General features: G+C 40.1%; 3 protein-coding genes across 3 annotated transcripts; 2 read left to right on the forward strand and 1 right to left on the reverse strand.

Moving 5' to 3' along the window:
* Positions 1-856: 856 nt before the first annotated feature.
* wnt4b (wingless-type MMTV integration site family, member 4b) lies at positions 857-5000 on the forward strand. Its single transcript, XM_030392741.1, has 9 exons — positions 857-1281; positions 1397-1680; positions 2066-2219; positions 2388-2472; positions 2570-2701; positions 2975-3117; positions 4319-4459; positions 4541-4703; positions 4797-5000. The coding sequence occupies exons 2-9, from the start codon at positions 1592-1594 to the stop codon at positions 4964-4966; spliced, it is 1077 nt and encodes a 358-aa protein (XP_030248601.1). The 5' UTR covers positions 857-1281; positions 1397-1591; the 3' UTR covers positions 4967-5000.
* Positions 5001-6542: 1542 nt separating this feature from the next.
* Positions 6543-11546, reverse strand: cdc42l (cell division cycle 42, like). Its single transcript, XM_030395033.1, has 6 exons — positions 11447-11546; positions 9330-9434; positions 9102-9174; positions 8895-9004; positions 7721-7918; positions 6543-7618 (listed from the first exon to the last, which is right to left on the reverse strand). The coding sequence occupies exons 2-6, from the start codon at positions 9432-9434 to the stop codon at positions 7529-7531; spliced, it is 576 nt and encodes a 191-aa protein (XP_030250893.1). The 5' UTR covers positions 11447-11546; the 3' UTR covers positions 6543-7528.
* A 1669-nt stretch (positions 11547-13215) lies between these two features.
* mlf2 (myeloid leukemia factor 2) lies at positions 13216-19120 on the forward strand. Its single transcript, XM_030394278.1, has 8 exons — positions 13216-13551; positions 15312-15429; positions 15536-15571; positions 16457-16513; positions 16620-16748; positions 17035-17194; positions 17339-17550; positions 18618-19120. Exons 1-7 carry the CDS (start codon positions 13508-13510, stop codon positions 17545-17547), a joined length of 753 nt encoding a protein of 250 aa, XP_030250138.1. The 5' UTR covers positions 13216-13507; the 3' UTR covers positions 17548-17550; positions 18618-19120.
* Positions 19121-19516: the final 396 nt, after the last annotated feature.

Raw genomic sequence — 19516 nt, forward strand, 5'->3', positions numbered from 1 at the left:
AAAACTACCAAGTTTAATAACTATAAACAGTGCAAATGATCTTCAGTAATTAAAGATTAATAATGCAATTTAGGATACATGTTATGCCGTGTGTTCCTCAGTGCCAACATAAATTAATAAAACATGAATTTAGCTTCCCCTGTCGACTATTAAACCCATACACATAATGTCATTCATTTTCTCATATGTCACAAACCTGCTTTGTTATTCTTTACTGCTTTCTTCCTAACCCCAGTGTAACTCTCTCTCCTCATGCCCTCCTTCCCCTCCTATCTCGTGATTTATTTGCCCCAGTTCCAATATTTGTCTGCAGTGTGTTTTCTTCCCCTTGTCTAAATGTCACCCCTTCTTCTAAGACAATATAGGGAGTGGGAGAGAGGGAGAACGAGAGGGCAAATGCGGGGGGAATAGAGGAAGGGGAGGAGGGGGGGAAACTCGTAAAATGAGCAACAAAGTTTGGGAAAATTAAACATTAGGTAAGACACTCACATGCATATACATATACCTGGTAACAGAAGTGCTGTGTCGTCGTTCTTGACGTGGTGATTCTGCAGGGCATCTGATGGATCAATATTCCTGAGGCAAGATTAGGCTACAGTTTGTGTTGTCATTTAATGTTTTTCAGCACATACATTAACATGCAAGGATTAAAACCCCCCCCCCATAAAAACATTTATTTGTGATAACCATTTAAATTGTCTTAAACTTTGGGCTCAGATTTGAGGTCACAAGCCAAACAAACGCAATAAAAAGCATACTTGCACTCTTAATACTTACTTAGTGCAACTATTATCCTTCTCAAAGCCGCCTCCTCCCCTCCCTCGGCATCACTCCACACCCTGGATCACGCCTGTCCTCTCTCTCCCACCCTCATTCTCTACCTCCTTTATAACCCATCACTCCCATCTCACTGCTCTCACTCATTCTCGCTGTTTCAACCTGGAATGGACACGTTTGTTTTGTCGGGAACAAATCCGAGCGCTTGCTGACACAAGGCTATTTTACTTTTTTTTAATTTTTCTAGCACTTCTGGATTTTAAGTTCTGCTTTTTTTGGCTGGTAGTGAGTTCAATTAATTTGGGACGTGGAGTTATTTATGTGTTGGAAGGATGAGTACTGTTTGCATCTTGTAAAAACGTTCCCGTGCTTTTTGCTGTCACTAGCAGCACAAGGGAAGAAAACTGATGAACGACTTTATTGAAAGAAATTGGGATTAAATTTCAATTTGATCAACTCAACATCGAAAAGAAGGAGAGCTGGATATCACAGGACTATGAACTGGTAAGAGGCAGTGTTACTGTTGCAAAACAAAACAAAAATTGTTGAAAAATGATCTGTAAAAAAAAAAAAGGGATGATATGCAGTCACTGACCTGTTGTCTTTTTCATTTCAACAGATATGCGGGGAACATCCCCAGACTCTGGGCTACTAACAGAAACCAAAACAACAACGGAAACACAGACAGGCAGATAGACAGACAGACAGACAGACAGACAGGCCGACACAGATCTCTTTAGCTGTGGAGACGGGCAGCGTGCTGTCCAAAGACCCATCCTGACGCACGGAGACGGACAGACAGACGGACAGTCTGATGCCAACTGTCTCCACTGTCAATCTCACGGCACCACTCCTCCTCCTGCTGCTATGGGCAACCCAACCCACCATGGCAACCAACTGGCTGTAAGTCTAGCGTGTGAGGGAGGAAGAGAAAGAGGGAGTTTGTTTGTCAAGCTATAACTTTTAAAAGATGGTGACATGTCTCTAAATCTCTTTCAGTCACTCCCCTCGCTTCCTTTGTCTCACTCCTGGTGACCTTTTCTCTTTTCTTTCTCTCTGCCTGCTCTGTCTTCTTTACCCGGTCTTCCTCTTGTTTCCATCCTCTCTAAAACTCTGCCCGGTCGTTACCTCTTCATCCTTTTTGTGCCCCCTTTTCTCTTCCTCTTTCACTCCCTCCCCCTTTCCTTCATTATTCATCCTCTCTTTTTTGCCCCCCTCCTTGTCCAATAATTTCCCCTTTCGAACCCGCTTTGAGTCACTATAACGCTCCCCACCGTCTGTGTCCCAGCTCCCTGGCGAGGCTGCCTCGCTCCAGGCCCGTGTCTGGTGCTGCCCCATGTGCGCGGCTGAGGGGGCTGACCCCAGGGCAGGTGGGGGTGTGCAGGGCGCGAGGGGAGGTCATGGAGTCGGTACGCAAGGCAGCCGAGATGGTCATAGAAGAGGTATGGTCGGAGGGCACTAAGTCTCAGGGTCATGACCTGTGTTTGCCTCAAAGCCCAGACTAATTTCCAGACGCTATCATTATCAGGATTATTACTGTGTGTTGGGCCTGATGAATTTTACATGAGAGCTCCCGATCTCACTGCTTTGCATGTTACCGTCTAACTCAGTGCCAGCACCAGTTCAGGAATCGCCGCTGGAATTGTTCCACCACCCCACGTGGGATCAATGTATTTGGCAGAGTCATGAACCAAGGTAAATTGAAAATGTGTCATGGAGAATTACCACACATTTGGCAATTCTCATGTGCACTACAGAATAAAAATTTTTTGCATCTCTATTTCGGATTCAGGGACTCGTGAGGCGGCCTTTGTGCACGCTCTGTCCTCAGCAGCCGTGGCAGTGGCTGTGACCCGGGCCTGCACCCGCGGGGAGCTGGAGAGGTGTGGCTGTGACAGGAAGGTCAGGGGGGTCAGCCCCGAGGGTGAGCTTGCATGAAAATGTAACAGATAAATCCACACTGAGTCACAAAGAGACCACAAACACTGCCGCTACACTGTTTTCTGTCGTTTTAAAACTTTAAACCATGAAGCTCTAGTGTCCATATCCCCGAAGTGATATCACAACATGTATTTTCCCCATCAGCTGTCACAGGTACTACACCTGAGCTGAGTTACAATCCATATTTTTCAGCTTTAAATTGAAATGTGCATTTGTTTTTAAGGGTGCGATGATCCTCCACACTCTCTCTCCACAGGTTTCCAGTGGTCAGGGTGCAGTGACAACCTGTCCTACGGCGTGGCTTTCTCCCAAACATTTGTGGATGAACCAGAACGTGCCAAAGGGCTGTCGGCGGGGCGACCACTCATGAACCTCCATAACAACGAAGCTGGTCGAAAGGTTGGCGGTAGCACTCCTTGAACAACATTTCCTCAAACCAGCTCTGTTCAAAGCTCTCGGAACCTCTGTATCTAGTGGCCCGGCCCACGTTTCCACCACTTTTGAGCACAGCCATTGTTGTCAAGGATGCGTCATCAGTGCTGGGCGTTACACAATTCACAACAAAATGTAGAACCGACCAACGCATTTCAATTTGACACAAATCGACAGTGTGCCTTGGAAAGCTTTTGAGGGAGACTTGCATGTTTTTTGTTTTATCGAGATTATATTTAACCCATGCATAAGCACCTCACAAGATGGAAGAAGTAGAGTAGACCAGGAGTTTACAAAGATCACTTGTATGTGTTCACCAGAAATAGCAGCGTTTCCACTCTATTGTCTTCTTGTAGAAGAGACCTATTTAACTGGCAGTCTGTGGGATTTATGCTGCACTTAAAGAACCTCGTTCTGGTCCTACGATCATTTTATCAGTAGGCGTATTTGGCCATTCATTAGTTATGTCTGCTAACTACCAAGTTCTCGGCTGTTGAAGCAGATTGAATATGCGATAATAGAATTGACCGCCTAGTTCTCAGATTCAAAATGTACATTGTTTGTTTCCTGTACTTTAAAAAAAAAATTGACACTTAACATTTAAGGTAAAAAAAAAAAAAATGCTCAGAAAGGTCTAAATGACAGCATCTCAGTTCATTTCCAGCGGTGCCATCTGACTCCCTTATAATGATAATAATAAAAGGCACACTAATATACTATTTACACAGAAATGAAAATAAAAAAGTAAAAGCAGACTAGTAAATGATTATAGCAAAAACAGCTTAAAGTACATAAGTCATAAAAACAAATAATTAAATGTACACCATAAAAAGGCCTTTATATAAAAACAAGACACTGAAGTAACTCACCATAGATCCTCAGATAGGGAGTCCATAAGCGAGGGGCCTTTACTGCAAAGGTCACATTTTGTGACAAGGCAGGACTTAGGAATGGACAGGGAGGACACAGCTGAGGGCCTGAGGTTACTTATAAATATATCTGGGGCCCGACTCCTGCAGAGCTTGAAAACTAAGCGACATAACTGTAAAATCAATTCTAAAAGTGGCAACAAATGAAGAAAGGTCGATGGAGGTAATGTGGTCTTGTTTTTGGGAGATACCTAAAAGCCCCGCAGCCACAATTTTATTCACTATCCTCTCATCCTCAGGCCATCCTTCACAACATGCAGGTGGAGTGTAAGTGTCATGGCGTCTCTGGCTCCTGTGAGTTGAGGACCTGCTGGAAGGTCATGCCTCCTTTCAGGCGTGTTGGTGTCGTGCTCAAGGAACGCTTTGATGGAGCCACAGAGGTATCAGAGTACACCACGGCCTCCTGTGAAACTTTTGAGTCGCTCAGTCTCTCTAACTCCCTCAACACCTCCTCTTTTTAGGTTCGCCTGACCCGCATAGGATCCAGGACGGCCCTGCTCCCCCGTGACCCCCAGGTCAAACCTCCTGCTGCCAGAGACCTTCTGTACCTTGCGCCCTCCCCAGATTTCTGCCATCTTGACCCTGACAACGGTATCCCTGGGACTGCTGGTAGGAGATGTAACGGTAAGAGCAAGACCATCTTAAAGGAAATCCAACACATTATTCAAAAAAACAATAATACTGAAACTGATGTTGCTCCCTTCTAAACAAACCCAGGAACCTCTCGGCTGGCACCAGACGGCTGTGAGCTGGTGTGCTGCGGGCCGGGTTACAGAGCGGGCCGGGCCGAGGTGGTGCAGCGCTGCTCCTGCAAGTTTTCCTGGTGCTGCTCAGTCCGCTGCCAGCAGTGCAAGAACACAGTCACCATTCACACCTGCAGAGTCTGAGAGGACCCAGACGAGACCAAACCGCCTGAGCAGAGAGACCTGAACAAACCACTAGACAGACACAAATGCGACATAAGAACAATAATTTTTTACAGTAATTACTTCACACCTTTAGCTCCACATTACTTTAAAGTCTGGCTGAGAGCATTTTCAACAACAGTGAGAGAAAGGTAGAAACAAAGATCACCTTCAGAGACCGACAGGTGGGCATTTACACAAACACACATGAGCACACTCAACAGTTAGTCTCACATTGAACTGACAAAGCTTTTAAAGCTGAACGTAACCAGAACTAACAGGGAAACACAGCAGCACTATTTTGATTTTATGCAAACTATTCACGTTGTGTCATAGACTAGCAGGTCTTTGAACATTGACTGTATTTATGTCTTCTTCTCTATTCTGGTTTATTTATTTATATATCTGAGTCTTTGCTTCACTTCAGCCTCCAGCAGCAATATATTAAATAGCAAGAATAACTTCTACTTACATCAGTGTTTTTTTGTCCCTCACCTTCATGTGAAACTCTTCTGTATGTTCCTGTACAAGCAGTGCCTTTAGGTCTGTTCAAAAAAAAATCTAATAAATACAGTAGTTTTATCCAAACTATGTGTTTCTTGAGTTTGTTTTCTTGACCGGATGTGAGTAAAATATTGTCATGAGTGAAATTTCTCACTGAGCCTCGAAGGCAAGCTGCAAAGTTAAAGAGTCACTATGGAGTTTTTGGCCACTGGAGGCAGTATGGAGCAATGTTTTGATGTTGGCCAGCTGAAGGCCGGAGATATACTCAACTCAGAATCAAAAATGTGTGGGGTAAAATTGAGTAAAAATTACTTCTACAGCAAAAAGGACAAATGAAAACTCTTCCTACCAGCACATTTGGACTGTGTGCAGCTTAAATAAGTTACTAATAAAGTTTAAACAGTCAGCTGAAAGAAAGAAGCTAAAAGTTGGAAAAAAGCAAGCTCACTACAATAAACTACTCATATCTGTAAACAACTGACTGTGTCTTGAACGTAGTTGTTCACATAATTGGCTGTATAGTACACGTTACTGGAGGATACCTCTAGATGATGCACATTAGCTTGTTGTCCCATTGTTGAAAGTGAAAGGAAGCGCTTCCCTCTGTCATAACCACCACTGAGGTGCCCTTGAGCAAGGCCCCTAACCCCAGCCACGTCAGTGGAACTGCTCAATGGCCAGTAGATCTACTGTGTAGCACCGAGCAGCTTCCAGGTGTGAATGTGTGCATGTGTGAACGTGATCAGGGCGTTCCTGGAAAAGAGCCTGGGACCCTTGGTCTCAGTGAAACAACCCTGAATACAAAAAAGTTTTTAAAAGCAAACACACAAAACATTGTGCAAGCATGCTGTTAAAGACAGGCTGATTGATGTTTAGACCGATTGACTTGAAATGCAGCAGAAGGCAAGACAGAGGACTGTCTGCTGCTGTAGGTTTCAAAATAGTCAAAAAAAAAAAACCCACACAACACCTTTACCATGGTTTTTATCCCTCTTACGATTTGATGTACATGCAGCATTCTGGTTCAAACATACAAAACAAAGGCTACTCCCCATGTCATTAAACTGTTTTTATTAAAAATATCCTGTCATTACAAACACCCAGAATTTTACTAGCAAAGGTTACCATCTCAATCTCTATCAAGATTAAGATCTATTCAAAATATTACAATATTAACAACTTAATTTGTTATATTATCCATCGCTCAAAGTTGGTTGTTTAGCAATAAAAAAAAAATCTTGATAAAATAAAAACTCAAGTTTCAAAATGAATAACTGCTAACAAGATTTCCCAAAACAGAGTCACAGAATTAATACAATATACACATAAGTAGAATAAAATAGAAATTTGTGAGTCAACTGAAGAAGGGAAATTGAAGGTGAAAATGCTCTTGGCCTCTGCAAAAGTCTCAGGGAATTGGAAGAAAGTAAGCATTACAGACATTTGCCTTAGTTTGGAGTGATGATAAACCTCTTGTGCTTTCATTATTCAATCCAAAAGGGTCAGAAAAGAAAGCAAATAGAGTAACACCTAACATTAAGTTGCCCCTTTAAATGTACTAACTGAAGTTCATTAAAAAAACTCAATGTTGAAAGTGTTTCCCATTGTTATTTCCCAACAGTGGATTTTAAAAGCACTAATAAGCCACAAAAAGTCAAACACAGACGAGGCCGAAGGCGGCTGAACAAAATAATCTCTTTTCTGTTAAGTGGAGCGACAGAGACAGGCAGGGGGGGCCGGCCCCACCTGAGTTATTGTAGAGAGAACACTGCAATTTTTAAAAGCTTTCAGAAAAAGAGATAGGTGACACTTGCTGCATTGACTGCTAGCTGAAGTTTTGCTTCCTCAGCCTCTCTCAAAGTTTATTTTGAAGGCACAATCAGTGTACACTTGTATTAGCATAAGTCTCAATGGCATTGTACCTCCCTTCGCCTTTTGCTTCGTCCTCTTTTTTTTTCATAATGGCCATTGATCTTTCTGACGCTTTGATTCACCCAGCCTATTTCTTATACTGTCACACCTCTCACTGTCGTTGGTCATCTATAGCAGAATGCACTTTCTCTTGGTTTTGGTCTCAGGAGGCTCCAAGGCCGCCAGGATGGCCTCGTCAAACACGTTCTTAAGCCCTCGCTGGTTGAAAAGAAAAGGAAACAGGAAGCAGGGCAAAAAATTAAACTCTGCTGATTTCAGTTCGACAGTGTCAAGATAACGCAACAACGGTAACACACATACCTGTGTCAGAGCAGAGCACTCCACATATTTGACAGCCTTCAGCTCACGGGCCAGCTTCTCTCCGGCCTCAGGATATAGGGGGCGCTGTTTGTTCTTTGCCAGCTTCTCGATCGTGTTGCTGTCTTCCCGCAGATCAACTTGTGTGCCCACTAACAAGAAGGGTGTGCGTGGGCAGTGGTGAGAAATCTCAGGAACCCACTGGGGAAAATATTATATGAAGATTAAATAAGCATCTTCTTCCTTCCTTCAAAAAATGTTGAAAAAGACAAAAGCTGGAATTTCTGGTCGCATTCCTAGTCTTGTTGTTATTCTTTGATCAGATTGTTCATCATTTAAATCAACATTTTGTATATTTCAGAAAATTATATAATTTAATAAGAACAACAACATTAACATTCTTTTTCAGTTTTTTTTGAGACGACATTCAATATTTTTGAACTTTTGTAGTGTTTTTCTGTGAAAGGTCATATTGATAACATTTTCATGTAGACAAATTATTTGACAAAAAAGACATTTTAACAGAGCTTGTTCAAGGGAGGTGATCTCTTTTCCTTAAAAACCTTATTATGATTGTAAATTGATCATTTTAAAATGATTGTCAGGTCCAGAAATGATTGTTTTGTTTATCTCTGTGTAAGTATAATGTAATGCCCTAATGTTAACTAGCTAGCATGAGCAAGCTACTGCACAAAAAAACTTGGAAAAAACTTGAGGGGGCAGATGATTTGAACAGCGGTGTTGTAACGTGAATGTAATAAAAGGGGAGAAATGGAGTGCCACGTTCAGAGTCTGAATGTTATCACTTACACCTTTTAAATGAAAAAAAAAGTTTATTTCTCAATGTCAGGAATCCTAAAAATAGTCGTTTTAATATCACTGCCATAACTTAGATATTGTATTGTACTTCTCTAGTTTCATAACATTTAATACAATCCTCAGCCTTTTAATGGGACGCCATTATAAGGAACAACACATTTTAGGAGGGTATTTTTCACTATCTTTCTTAAATTTTATACACAGAATGATTAATCAAATAGATAAAAAAAAAATTATCTGCTGAACAATTGATAATGAAAAGAATCCTACTTCTACGGGTCTGTCAAACAAATGATGCATCAGTAACAACAAAAGGTCATGTTTCTCCACAATCAGTGAAAAAATGATCAACACTGACCTTCTCTTTGACGTTTTCAAATGATGAGGGTGAGACAACTGAGAAACATACAAGGAATACGTCTGTCTGTGGATAGCTGAGTGGACGCAGCCGGTCGTAATCCTCCTGACCTGAGAACAACGATCGCAAGAGAAATGTTTTTCTTTTTGGTTCAGATTGACACCGTTTAGATATATAAAGAGAGACTTGCAAAGACATTGGTGTTACCTGCTGTGTCAAATAGGCCAAGTGTATAGGGCTCTCCCCCAATCATCACTGTCACTGCATAGTTGTCAAAAACCTTTGAAAAAAAAGGACAAATAATGAGACAAAAACAAAAAGCAGCTTGTGTGATTGCATTGTATTTCAGTCATGAAGAAGTGTTAAAAAGAAAGTGTGGTTCTACCTCAACATACAGTACTTTAACAATGCTTGATCTACATTAAGTGTTCTTACCGTAGGCACATATTCAGAGGGGAATTTGTTGGTTGTGTAGGAGATCAGTAAGCAGGTCTTTCCTACTGCACCGTCCCCTACGACTACACATTTTATGGTCTGCATCTACAGGGACCAAGAGAAAACAGGAAACATCAAAAGACTGTTTTGACGAATACAGTACACCACACATCTAGCCACATACTGAGAGAGGAAGTTATGTACAACAAGTCTAAATATCATCTCCATAAAGAAAAACATGAAATACGGCCTCACATATGAGTGAAACAATGTGCAATGTGGCCACAAATTAACATCAACAGGCCAGGCAATGTTAAGTGCAACACACAATTTTGAGGTATTAGTACTTTTTGGTTACTTTATCATCTACCGAGTTTCCAGTTACTTTGCATATTCAGATTATTCAGTGTTTATAGGCTATGAACTGTGACGTGTTACCAATCAGATATTGTCATGGTTGGGAGTTTGTGTGACAGGATGCTGCATCACAGTCAAAGTAGCACATTTTTGATTTAGTTTATTTTATCAGCAATCTGACAGAAGAATCACCAAAACCAACACTCAGAAGAATGCTGAATATCACAATTGAACAACTGATAGAAATATATAAATACATACAATAACACTCACACTGCCTGTTTTTGCTTACTTACTGAGTACTTTTACTTTTGTTATTGTGTTTTGCTGTTACTTACAAAATTGACTTGTTTCTTTTGTTGTTAATAGAGATTATTAATTACTTAACATGGCTCCCCCGAGACCAGCCACAACAGTGAGTGTTCCTTAAATGTCAAATATTATCATTCTTGTATATACTGGATTTATTTGACATCTTAAATTACAAAGTATTTTTCAGTTTTAGGATTGTATAACCTTATGTGGTCTAATACAACAGTACTACAATAAATCCTACTTTCACGATAAAGTGCAGCTTTTGTTGAAACTTTGTTGTTAGTTTGTTGGGATTTTGATTCAACGTTATGGTCATTTAAGAAGATTTAGTCTGATGTGCTGTTGAACTGTATTACATTTTACATAGAGATGCTTTTTTTTTCTTTAAGTTTAAGTTAGCCTTAAATTAAAGAATTGGGGTGAATGAGACAATAGAGCTGCTGTAGTTGGGGTACTAGTGGTGTTTAGGAAAGATTTTTAAGAAGGATCAAAATCTTCTTTCAAAATCTTGAAAGACCAGCCAATTGTACCAATATTTATCAAAGCACACAGACAGAGCTAGTATCAAATGTAAAATAAAATAGCGTGTCTACAGGTTAGTAACTAGGCCTTCTTGGAAATGGAAAAAGCATAGTTTAATAAGTATGATTTCTGAATTAGCTGACAACTTTACACAGTTTAAATGTACTCTTGTTTAATTCTAGTATTTCGATTTTGTATTAATTTGTATGGTAAGTAAAAAGAGTTCTCAGTGACCGAGGACAGTGGAGGATAAAAAAAAGTCTTCACATCAGTCGTGCTATACTTGTTATTACATGTGCATGCCAAAGACTATTGATGATAGTGAATCACTTCCGCATAGGCTACATACCAGAGATGTTAAAGGAGAAAAAAACCCCACGGCCTATTAGCCCAATGAAGCTAATTTAGGAGCGGATACTGCCCCACACTTCCGCTAAATAAGCAGTACATCGGACAAACTGAGGGCTGAAAAGTGCTGAAACGTGACATTTGGAGGCGATAACCGACATGAAACCATCAGATGTAGCTGAGCCTGATTGTAGCTTTAGTTAATAAGTGATTGTATTAGCTGAGATTGATTTAGAGAAACAGTCTGACAACTGTCAGTGTTACCTCAGTTAGCGTACATACATACATAAACTAGGAAAAGCTCAATGTTAAACGACAGACACAAGAAACGAATCGCTCAAGCAGTAGTAATGACTGTTACAACTTCATTAACCAGATCAATGCTAGCCAATACTAAATTAACCTGATGGCCACGAAACTTTAACACACCGCGAATTTAATGAAAAATAAAACAATGAACTAGCTTTTCCTCTCGGCAGAAACTGTATATAGTCAGAGGGACGCTGCTATATGTGTCCCACAGCTTAACAAAACAGAATTAGTTATTTTGAGACTGTTTTTCTAACTCTTCTCACCGTTTTTCCTCAGGCAGGTTAGGCGTTGGTTACATCCGGGTTTGAGGGTCGAATTACTTTTTGCGCAGGCGCAGACCCAAGGAGCCGCGGTCGATGCAGTAGAATCGAAACACCGCCGCCTGCTGGACAGAACCGCACACAGCAGATATCTATCTATCTATCTAGCTCTCTAGCTATCTCTCTAGCTGTCTGTCTGTCTGTCTGTTTATAATATTGAATTAAGTGTAGCCAATACGAGCCAATCATGTAGAAAAACAGGCCCATGTCAGAGTTATATATGTAATGTTGGATTATTGTTAGGCTATTCAGGCTTCAGTAGTATATTCACATGCATGACGTCCCTATCATCAAAACAGCAGTTGAGTCCTGAGTATGTCTGTCATATATTGATTACTGATTTATTGCTGATTTTCTCAATTAACTTCAACTGATATATTGCCTATATATTCTTGTCTTCAAATGTTATATTTAACAATTCCCTTGAAAGGACACTGCTCAACTAAAGAACGTACATAATATTACCAATATCATATCCCATCATTCCGTCTCAAGAAGGAATGATGGGATATGATATTGGTAATCACTCAAAAAATATAGGCTAAAAATATACATTTGAAATCAACCAATCTATGACATTGTCACAGTTGAACCTCCTCCTTGATAACCTATTTCATGGAGGAAGTTTGATGTGTCACTGTAGGAAAAAACACAGGTGTAAATGATCAATTTGATGATGGTGGCATTCAGTTGCTCACCTGCTCACTGTCACACTCCCGTGAGTACACTGAGTCATGTTTAGTGTCACCTACGCTTTACTTGTCAAAATGTCTCCTATAGAAAAAGATCTAATAGCATACCACTCTTTTCGCATCTGTTGGTATAAACTCAACTTCTATAAAATAAACTCAAAATATGAGTCAATTATGACATGCTTTATTAAATAAATATTCTTGTAATATCTAGTTCACAATATGTCACACCTAAAATTATAGTTTAGGGGTCAATATGGCTGGGCCAATACCAATACTGATTATTAGAAATCAAGGTAAAAAACTATATTTGGGACATATATTCAATTGCAGCCAAAATGAAAGTCTTTGTGTCAAAATTTCAAACAACCAGTGATGGAATAATCCTAAATACAGTTTACTCCAAGTACAATTTTAAGGTACTAGACTTGAGTATTTCCATTTTCTCTTTCTTTATACTTCCACTGCATTTATTTGATACATTTAGTTACTAGTTACTGTGCAGATTCAGATTATTCAGTTTTTATTGGCTAAAATTGGGACATGTTACCAATCAGATATCACTGTAAGCAGGACACTGTGTGAGAGGAAGCTGCATCAGAGCCACATTCTTAAATGTGTTTATTTAATCAGCAATCTGACAGAAAAATCACTTGTACCAATGATCGGAGAATGCTGAATATCATCTACTCATATTATATTTATAGTTAGAACAACTCCAAATTAGTTAGGAATATTGGGATGTGGTTGCATATATGCATGTGCATGGGTATGCAATACAAGTGACTATAATGTGTTGCATTATTTTTGGTGACCAAAAAAAATCACAAAACACAAAATAAAAATTCAGATATGTCACAGAATTAAAAAATAAATAAATAAATATCCCAATATCCCTTACTTATTTTGAGTCGCGTATATCATATTAGAACAATTACTATCATTATGTACTATATTATTTCAATGAAGCCCCTACGGAAATACTTTATTTTGAAGAATATAGCAACCGGAAGTGAATGTTGTTAGCGCTGATGCTAACTTCACAGCAGTGTTGCTTCTCTTTGTCAGAGGACCGACTTCCGTTTTCATGTTTGGTCCAGGTTTCTGGAATTTGCTGTCTTGTGAGACTGAGCTGTCCGTCACTTTGATAAACAGGAGCAGTGATTTGGGGTTTTCGTGACGGAGCTGATACAAGGTCCTTTATTTCAACCTAGCCCTAGTAAACGTCCGTCATCCTATTTCATCGTTGAAAAACACGACTGTTTACCTAGCTAGCTGGCTAGCATCAGCCAGCTGAGTTAAATCACCTAGCATGTTTCGGTTCTTGAATGACGTTGATGACGACCCCTTCATGATGTAAGTATTGATCTTAATTCCGTTTAGTTCAGACACTGTTGTCACTGTGCGCTTTGCAGGAGGTGTAAAATGTGCATATTGGCACGCTAGGTCATTTTTTTCTGTGTGTCTTCAGCAGGTACCTAACGTTACTGTAGCCAGCTGTGGGGGCCTACAGTGGTCCACCATATTGGATAGACAATAACAAAAAAAAGCTGTCAAAGCTCAACAGGACTCAGTTAACCAATCAGTAGCCTAGATATCAGATTATCATCACGTAAAACTTAACGTTGTTTTTCAACATAACTTTGAGATTTAGATTTAGTTAATTGGGGACAGATGGTGGATGATCTTCTACCCTTACATAACACCTAAAGAGTGTTTCCTACATGATGCCAAGTGCATGGAGCTTAACATTGCTGCAAATAAAATGTAAATGTATAAGCACTCACAACAAACGGATATGAAAGTTTTGAGTACATCTGGATCCATGTACAGAGATGCTTTATCATTACAGTTAAATAATGCACTTCTACTGAAACTTAGGTGGCTTTCTGTTAGTTTCCTTCTAGCATGTTTATCACCTGTCATGCTAACAGCACAAGATAAAAGCCACTGAGGGTCAGAAATATAATGCCATCACTGTAAAGTCTTTGTTTTATTTTGTTTGACAGTCCAAAACCCCAAGATCTCCAGTTTACTATCATGTTTGTCAAAGAAAAAGCGTCAAATCTTAACATTTTAGCAAATTTGTGTTATTTGTTTTAAACCCATTACTCAGTTATTAGTAGTTGTCCAACAATTTTGTGTTGAACGTGTGTTGAAGTCTTTTTTTTATTATTTTGAACTCCTTCCATGCTCTTGAAAATAAAACAAAAGTAGGAAATTATGCTCAAATGTATGAATTGGTTTGTAGTTGATCTATTTGATACATAAATAATTAGTAAATTGCCAGAAAATTAATTGGCAGCAATTGTGATTATTGAGTAAAAATGGCTCTTTAATGTGAGGACCTGTGGTTTTGACAGTTTAATATCGTTGTAAAGCGAAAATCTCAGGCTCTGGGAACTTGTTTTGGACATTTTTCTTTTTTTTAACACTTTGTAGACTTTGTAGAAAAGATAATGAATATGTTAACCAAAATAGGTGATAAAAACAATAAAAACAGACATTTTTGTTTTACAAAACCTGTGTTTCCTTGTAAAAACTAAATTCTCAATTCAATTACAGCACAGTCATAAAAGCTATTTAAGAAATTAACTACAATCTATAAATGGTGCAATAAGGATTGAAATCCATCGGCGTTTGATGATGTGTGTATGCATGTAAACATATTTTAACCAGTGTTTATTTTATGTTACTCTGCACTACCTGTATTGCTTCTCTGCAGTACTTGTATTTTGTACAGAACGTTTGACTTGTGTACAGACTTATGTCGTATACTGTCGGCCATGGTGTTTTTTTAATATACTGTACACACAATTTTTTCTGTGGCAGAAGTGTCTGTTTCACACACGTTGTTCCTAGTTTTCCTTACACATGCTTGCCCAATAAAGCCAAATCTGATACAAGAATTGATAAACAAGATTAGACTCTATGCCAGTTTTCAGTACTCCAAGGTAATCTGTAATATAAAGGACACATTCACTTTATCTTGAGCGATCCATCACATCCTACTCGTAACTTTAACAAGCCTCCCTTTGTATTTTCAGCTTTCACTCACATTCTGTACGTGAGTCTGGTCACCCAGCATTTTCAGTGTAATCTGTTATTTCTTCCAGGGATCCATTTGCAGCTCACAGGCAGCAGATGAGGGCCATGTTTGGACCATTTGGCATGGACCCCTTTGCCCTCGCCCCCCAGATACAGCCACCCCGTGCACCACGCAGACAAGTAACGGTCAGTGTTTCTGGACTGTTTTCATGTGTTTTGTGTGTCTCACTGATTTTGGTATTCTCATTTTCTCAATTAAATTTTTGAGTTTAATGTGTACATTTTCTTCCAGGCTGGTCCGCTGGCCCCATTTGGCATGATGGGAATGGTGAGTAGACTTCCTTCCATACCTGTAAAAAATAGAAATGATATGTTTAAAAGTATCTCCTGATATTAGATATTAGATTATACTTATACTATCATGTGAATTAGCTGCAGTCTTTTAGTCAAGACTTCATAAATTGAGACGAAGTGATGACTGAGACCAGACTGTACCGACTTCGAGACCAAGACCAAGACTTTCAGAAGCACAATGGAGCAAAAATCAATTTAACTTTTCGGATTTTAACCCTCCTCATCTGTGCTTTGACATCCACCTAACACAATAAAACATTTTGTGAAAGCATTAGGTTTTCCTGGCGATTCTTAGCTTTCAATACAAACTTTCATGAAGCAGTTATTCAATACAGCAATATCCCTGCAGTTGTGGTCTTGAATCAGACGAGAGTCCTATTTTTCTGAGACCGAGACAAGACCAAGAAAAATGCTTTCAATTCTTAGATCAGACTGAGAGTTTTCTAAAATAGTCTTGAGACCGATCTCAAGTACAACAACACTACTTAGCAGAGCTAAGGTAGAAAGCAGCGTTGTCTGAAAGGCAGTCAACAGGTATACACCTTGGCTAAAAGCAAATGGATAATGAGTTGAGAAAATTATTAACATCATTACCAGTAATGACTGGACCAACAGCCAACCACGTTTGTTTTGTGTTTGTCAATCAAGGCTAAGATGAAATGAATGGTTTCTTTGCCATATGAAAAGTGTGTTGAATGCAACTTTTTGTTCAGAAAATGTGGTTGAAGAGCTCAAAGAATGACCCCAGTGGCACTGAACTGACAATGAGCTCTGCTGTTTTCGAGGTGTTTCAGTCTGTTTAGACTTGATGTATAATCAAACAAACCTCTAAAAGCTCTCCTTTGATTTGTTTCTGCAGGGTGGAGGAGGGTTCATGGATATGTTTGGCATGATGGGAGAAATAATGGGGAACATGGTGAGTTCCGTCAAGCAATTTCAAATTAGCAGAAAGTATTTACCCTCACAAGTGATACCTGTGTCTGAACAGAACGTCTTTGATTTGTATTATTTTCTTCTTTTAGGAAAGAATCTCCGGTTCACCGAATTGTCAGACGTTTTCCTCTTCAACAGTGATCTCTTACTCCTCTTCAGACTCAGGGCCTCCCGAAGTTTATCAACAGACCAGTCAAACAAGAACCGGCCCTGGAGGGGTGAGGATAACTACCATTTTTTAATTTATTACAGCACATACTTACTTTCCTCAACCACCAATAACTTACTGGGCATATGGCCTTCATGCTTTGTTAGTCGAGGCATGACTGTTTCCTTCTGGCCTCATTAACACAAGAAATCAGCTGTAATTGTAGTGGCAATAAATAGATCATGTACAGTACAAATATCATAGTTGTCATACAAACATTTCAGTCTGAGTTCATCCAGAGTGCAGAACATCCCGCAAGTTTTAGTGAACTGACCTGCTGTCACTTCACACCACAGATCCGTGAGACACGGCAGTCCATGAGGGACAGCGAGAGTGGCCTCGAGCGTCTTGCCATCGGTCACCACATTGGGGATCGTGCACACATCATGGAGCGTTCACGAAATCGCCGCACCGGAGACCGCGAGGAACGCCAAGACTACATTAACCTTGATGAGGGTACGTTCTAGGCTAACTCCATAGTAAAAAAAAACAATTTGAAACAAGGGAGTAATGTTATATCATGACCCAGGGGTTTGATATTGCTGCAGTGAGATGATGTGTTATTTGTGTCACTTAATAACCTGCCCACCGCCCCATTAGGTGAAGCTGACGCGTTTGATGAGGAGTGGAGGAGGGAGGCAGGTAGATACGGTAACCCGAATGTCCGGGCGTTGGAGTATGGCCGAGATCGACGGGGAGGACAGCAGCTGGCCCTCACTGCCCCCCCAAGCTCATCGTCCCCACCAGGCCATCGGCACGAGTCCCCCAGACACCGTCAGCCTCAAACCCGTCCACGTTACGACTGGTGAGAGGTAAGAGAGAGCAAAGAGTATTTACAGGTTTGATTCTCAAGCCGGGATCAGTCAACTTCAGCCTGATCTCATGACATTCCTGACATTCATGTGGCACTTGACATGCAGCATTCACATAAACATAGCCGCAGACAAAGTACACCTCCTCATGACCAGTGTTGGATAGACTTACTTTTGAAAGTAACTAGTTACATAACAGTATTGCTGACAGAGAAAAGTAACTTGTTAGACTACTTTTGCCTTACCAAAAATGAAAACCCCTCTGTGATTCCTTGCACGTGTTGCTGCTTATATTGCCCAGAGGAAGCACATCTTCCTTTGAATCTATTGACTCTACCGACATTAGATATTATAATTATAAGCTAATGCTAACAGGAATGACGCAATATCCCATTCACAACTCCTGATTAATCACTCTGTTTGATTATGTAAAATCTGTCTATATAGGGGTGCAAATTAAAGTCTAGCAAGTTCTATCATTATTTAATATAAAAAAAAAACATTTGCAAGAAAAAGGTGTAAGTAGGTGCTGTAGGCTACATGACAATAGACAGAAATGGAGGCACACTTTTGCATTTCACTGTGATGCTCCTGTCCCTTTCCTCCACAAATTCAATATAATACGAAATAATAATTGCTAGCTGACAGGCGCACCAACACCACACAACCACACTTGCATATCCCCAAGAGGCCACATACTGCCTGCCAAGAAGTAGGAGAGAATCAGAAAAAGTGCAAATGCATCGGGGATTTTCTTTTTTTGTTTTCTGTGGCAACAAAATGGACAAGGCAATATGCAAGAATTGTGGTGAAATGATTATTTGAAATCACAAAACGCATTACCCTTCTCGTTACATTAAAAAAAGTTACCAGTATGTACTATGTAACGTGTAACCTCCGATACTGCTCATGATACTGCCACTCCCTCGATGGCAGTCTGTGGGGCTGTCCTGTAGCATCTGGCACCAGGGCATTGGCAGCAGAATCTCGGAAGCAGAGCTAGAATTATTCATTTTGATGCAAGCTGCCATATTAATCACTGTGGTGTCTGCTGACTGGCCCTGCAGGCGTCCCAGGTGAACGACCAGACGTAAGGAGTGGAGGGAAGATTTCCCCGATGCTGTGAACCACGCTGAAGACGGAAGTTGATGATCGTCACAACTGCCCGTCGTAAATGTTTGATATGACTGGACTGTCTTTACATGAACAACATAAACAAACACACACACCCATGCACACATACATAACAAAACCCCACACAATTGCTCGTTACATTTCCAACTCTCCTTCTCCGGTGTTACACTGCACAAACACACACATATACACACACACACAGTGGCACCCCTGTGTAAACATGGGTCTAACTACACTCACTTTATATATACTCATTCTCAAAACTTGACATGTGTTTTTGCCCACTGCACTAAAGTGCTACAGTATACAGTACATCTGCTGTACAGTCCATTTTATGTTTGTGAAGACACTAGTGTGTCAGTGAATTGAATTGTATACTGTTAACTAATTAATCTAACTAAATAAAAGTTCATTAAACATTGTTAGATAATTACAAGATGTGTCTCTGTTGTGGTTGTTTGAGATCTGATGTCTTAAATGTTTGTTCCGAATTGAGCTTGAAAACAATTAATATATGCAACGAAATCTGTCAATATACATTTTTTGCTTCTCTGTCATTGTATTTACAGTCATTGGTTTTCCTGCAGCTGTTCAGTGTGCAAATCTCTTATCCTGCTGCTGCTGTTCCCTCTTGAACTGCATGTTCCTCCATCCGTATGTTTCCTCTTCCCAGTGCCACCATGTCTGCAGGTCATGTGACATCCAGATGGAGCTCACGAGTGGAGCAGCCAATGAAAATCATTCTCTCTTTTGACAAATCACTCCCATAGCAGGCTCCCTGCCTGCCTCCGTCTGTGCTCGCTGTATCTTTAATTACATCCACCTCAACTAT

This window comes from Sparus aurata, chromosome 17, assembly GCF_900880675.1.
Source record: "Sparus aurata chromosome 17, fSpaAur1.1, whole genome shotgun sequence".
Classification (NCBI taxonomy): domain Eukaryota; kingdom Metazoa; phylum Chordata; class Actinopteri; order Spariformes; family Sparidae; genus Sparus; species Sparus aurata.

Excerpts from the sequence above, each read along its gene's own strand:
- wnt4b (XM_030392741.1), top strand. The coding sequence starts at position 1,592 with ATGCCAACTGTCTCCACTGTCAATCTCACGGCACCACTCCTCCTCCTG. Across the intron at positions 1,681-2,065 it reads ACCATGGCAACCAACTGGCT|CTCCCTGGCGAGGCTGCCTC; the intron begins GTAAGTCTAGCG and ends TCTGTGTCCCAG. Across the intron at positions 4,704-4,796 it reads TGCTGGTAGGAGATGTAACG|GAACCTCTCGGCTGGCACCA; the intron begins GTAAGAGCAAGA and ends AAACAAACCCAG.
- cdc42l (XM_030395033.1), bottom strand. The coding sequence starts at position 9,434 with ATGCAGACCATAAAATGTGTAGTCGTAGGGGACGGTGCAGTAGGAAAG. Across the intron at positions 9,005-9,101 it reads TGGCCTATTTGACACAGCAG|GTCAGGAGGATTACGACCGG; the intron begins GTAACACCAATG and ends CGTTGTTCTCAG. Across the intron at positions 7,919-8,894 it reads TTGAAAACGTCAAAGAGAAG|TGGGTTCCTGAGATTTCTCA; the intron begins GTCAGTGTTGAT and ends TATTTTCCCCAG.
- mlf2 (XM_030394278.1), top strand. The coding sequence starts at position 13,508 with ATGTTTCGGTTCTTGAATGACGTTGATGACGACCCCTTCATGAT. Across the intron at positions 13,552-15,311 it reads GATGACGACCCCTTCATGAT|GGATCCATTTGCAGCTCACA; the intron begins GTAAGTATTGAT and ends TATTTCTTCCAG. Across the intron at positions 16,749-17,034 it reads CAAGAACCGGCCCTGGAGGG|ATCCGTGAGACACGGCAGTC; the intron begins GTGAGGATAACT and ends TTCACACCACAG.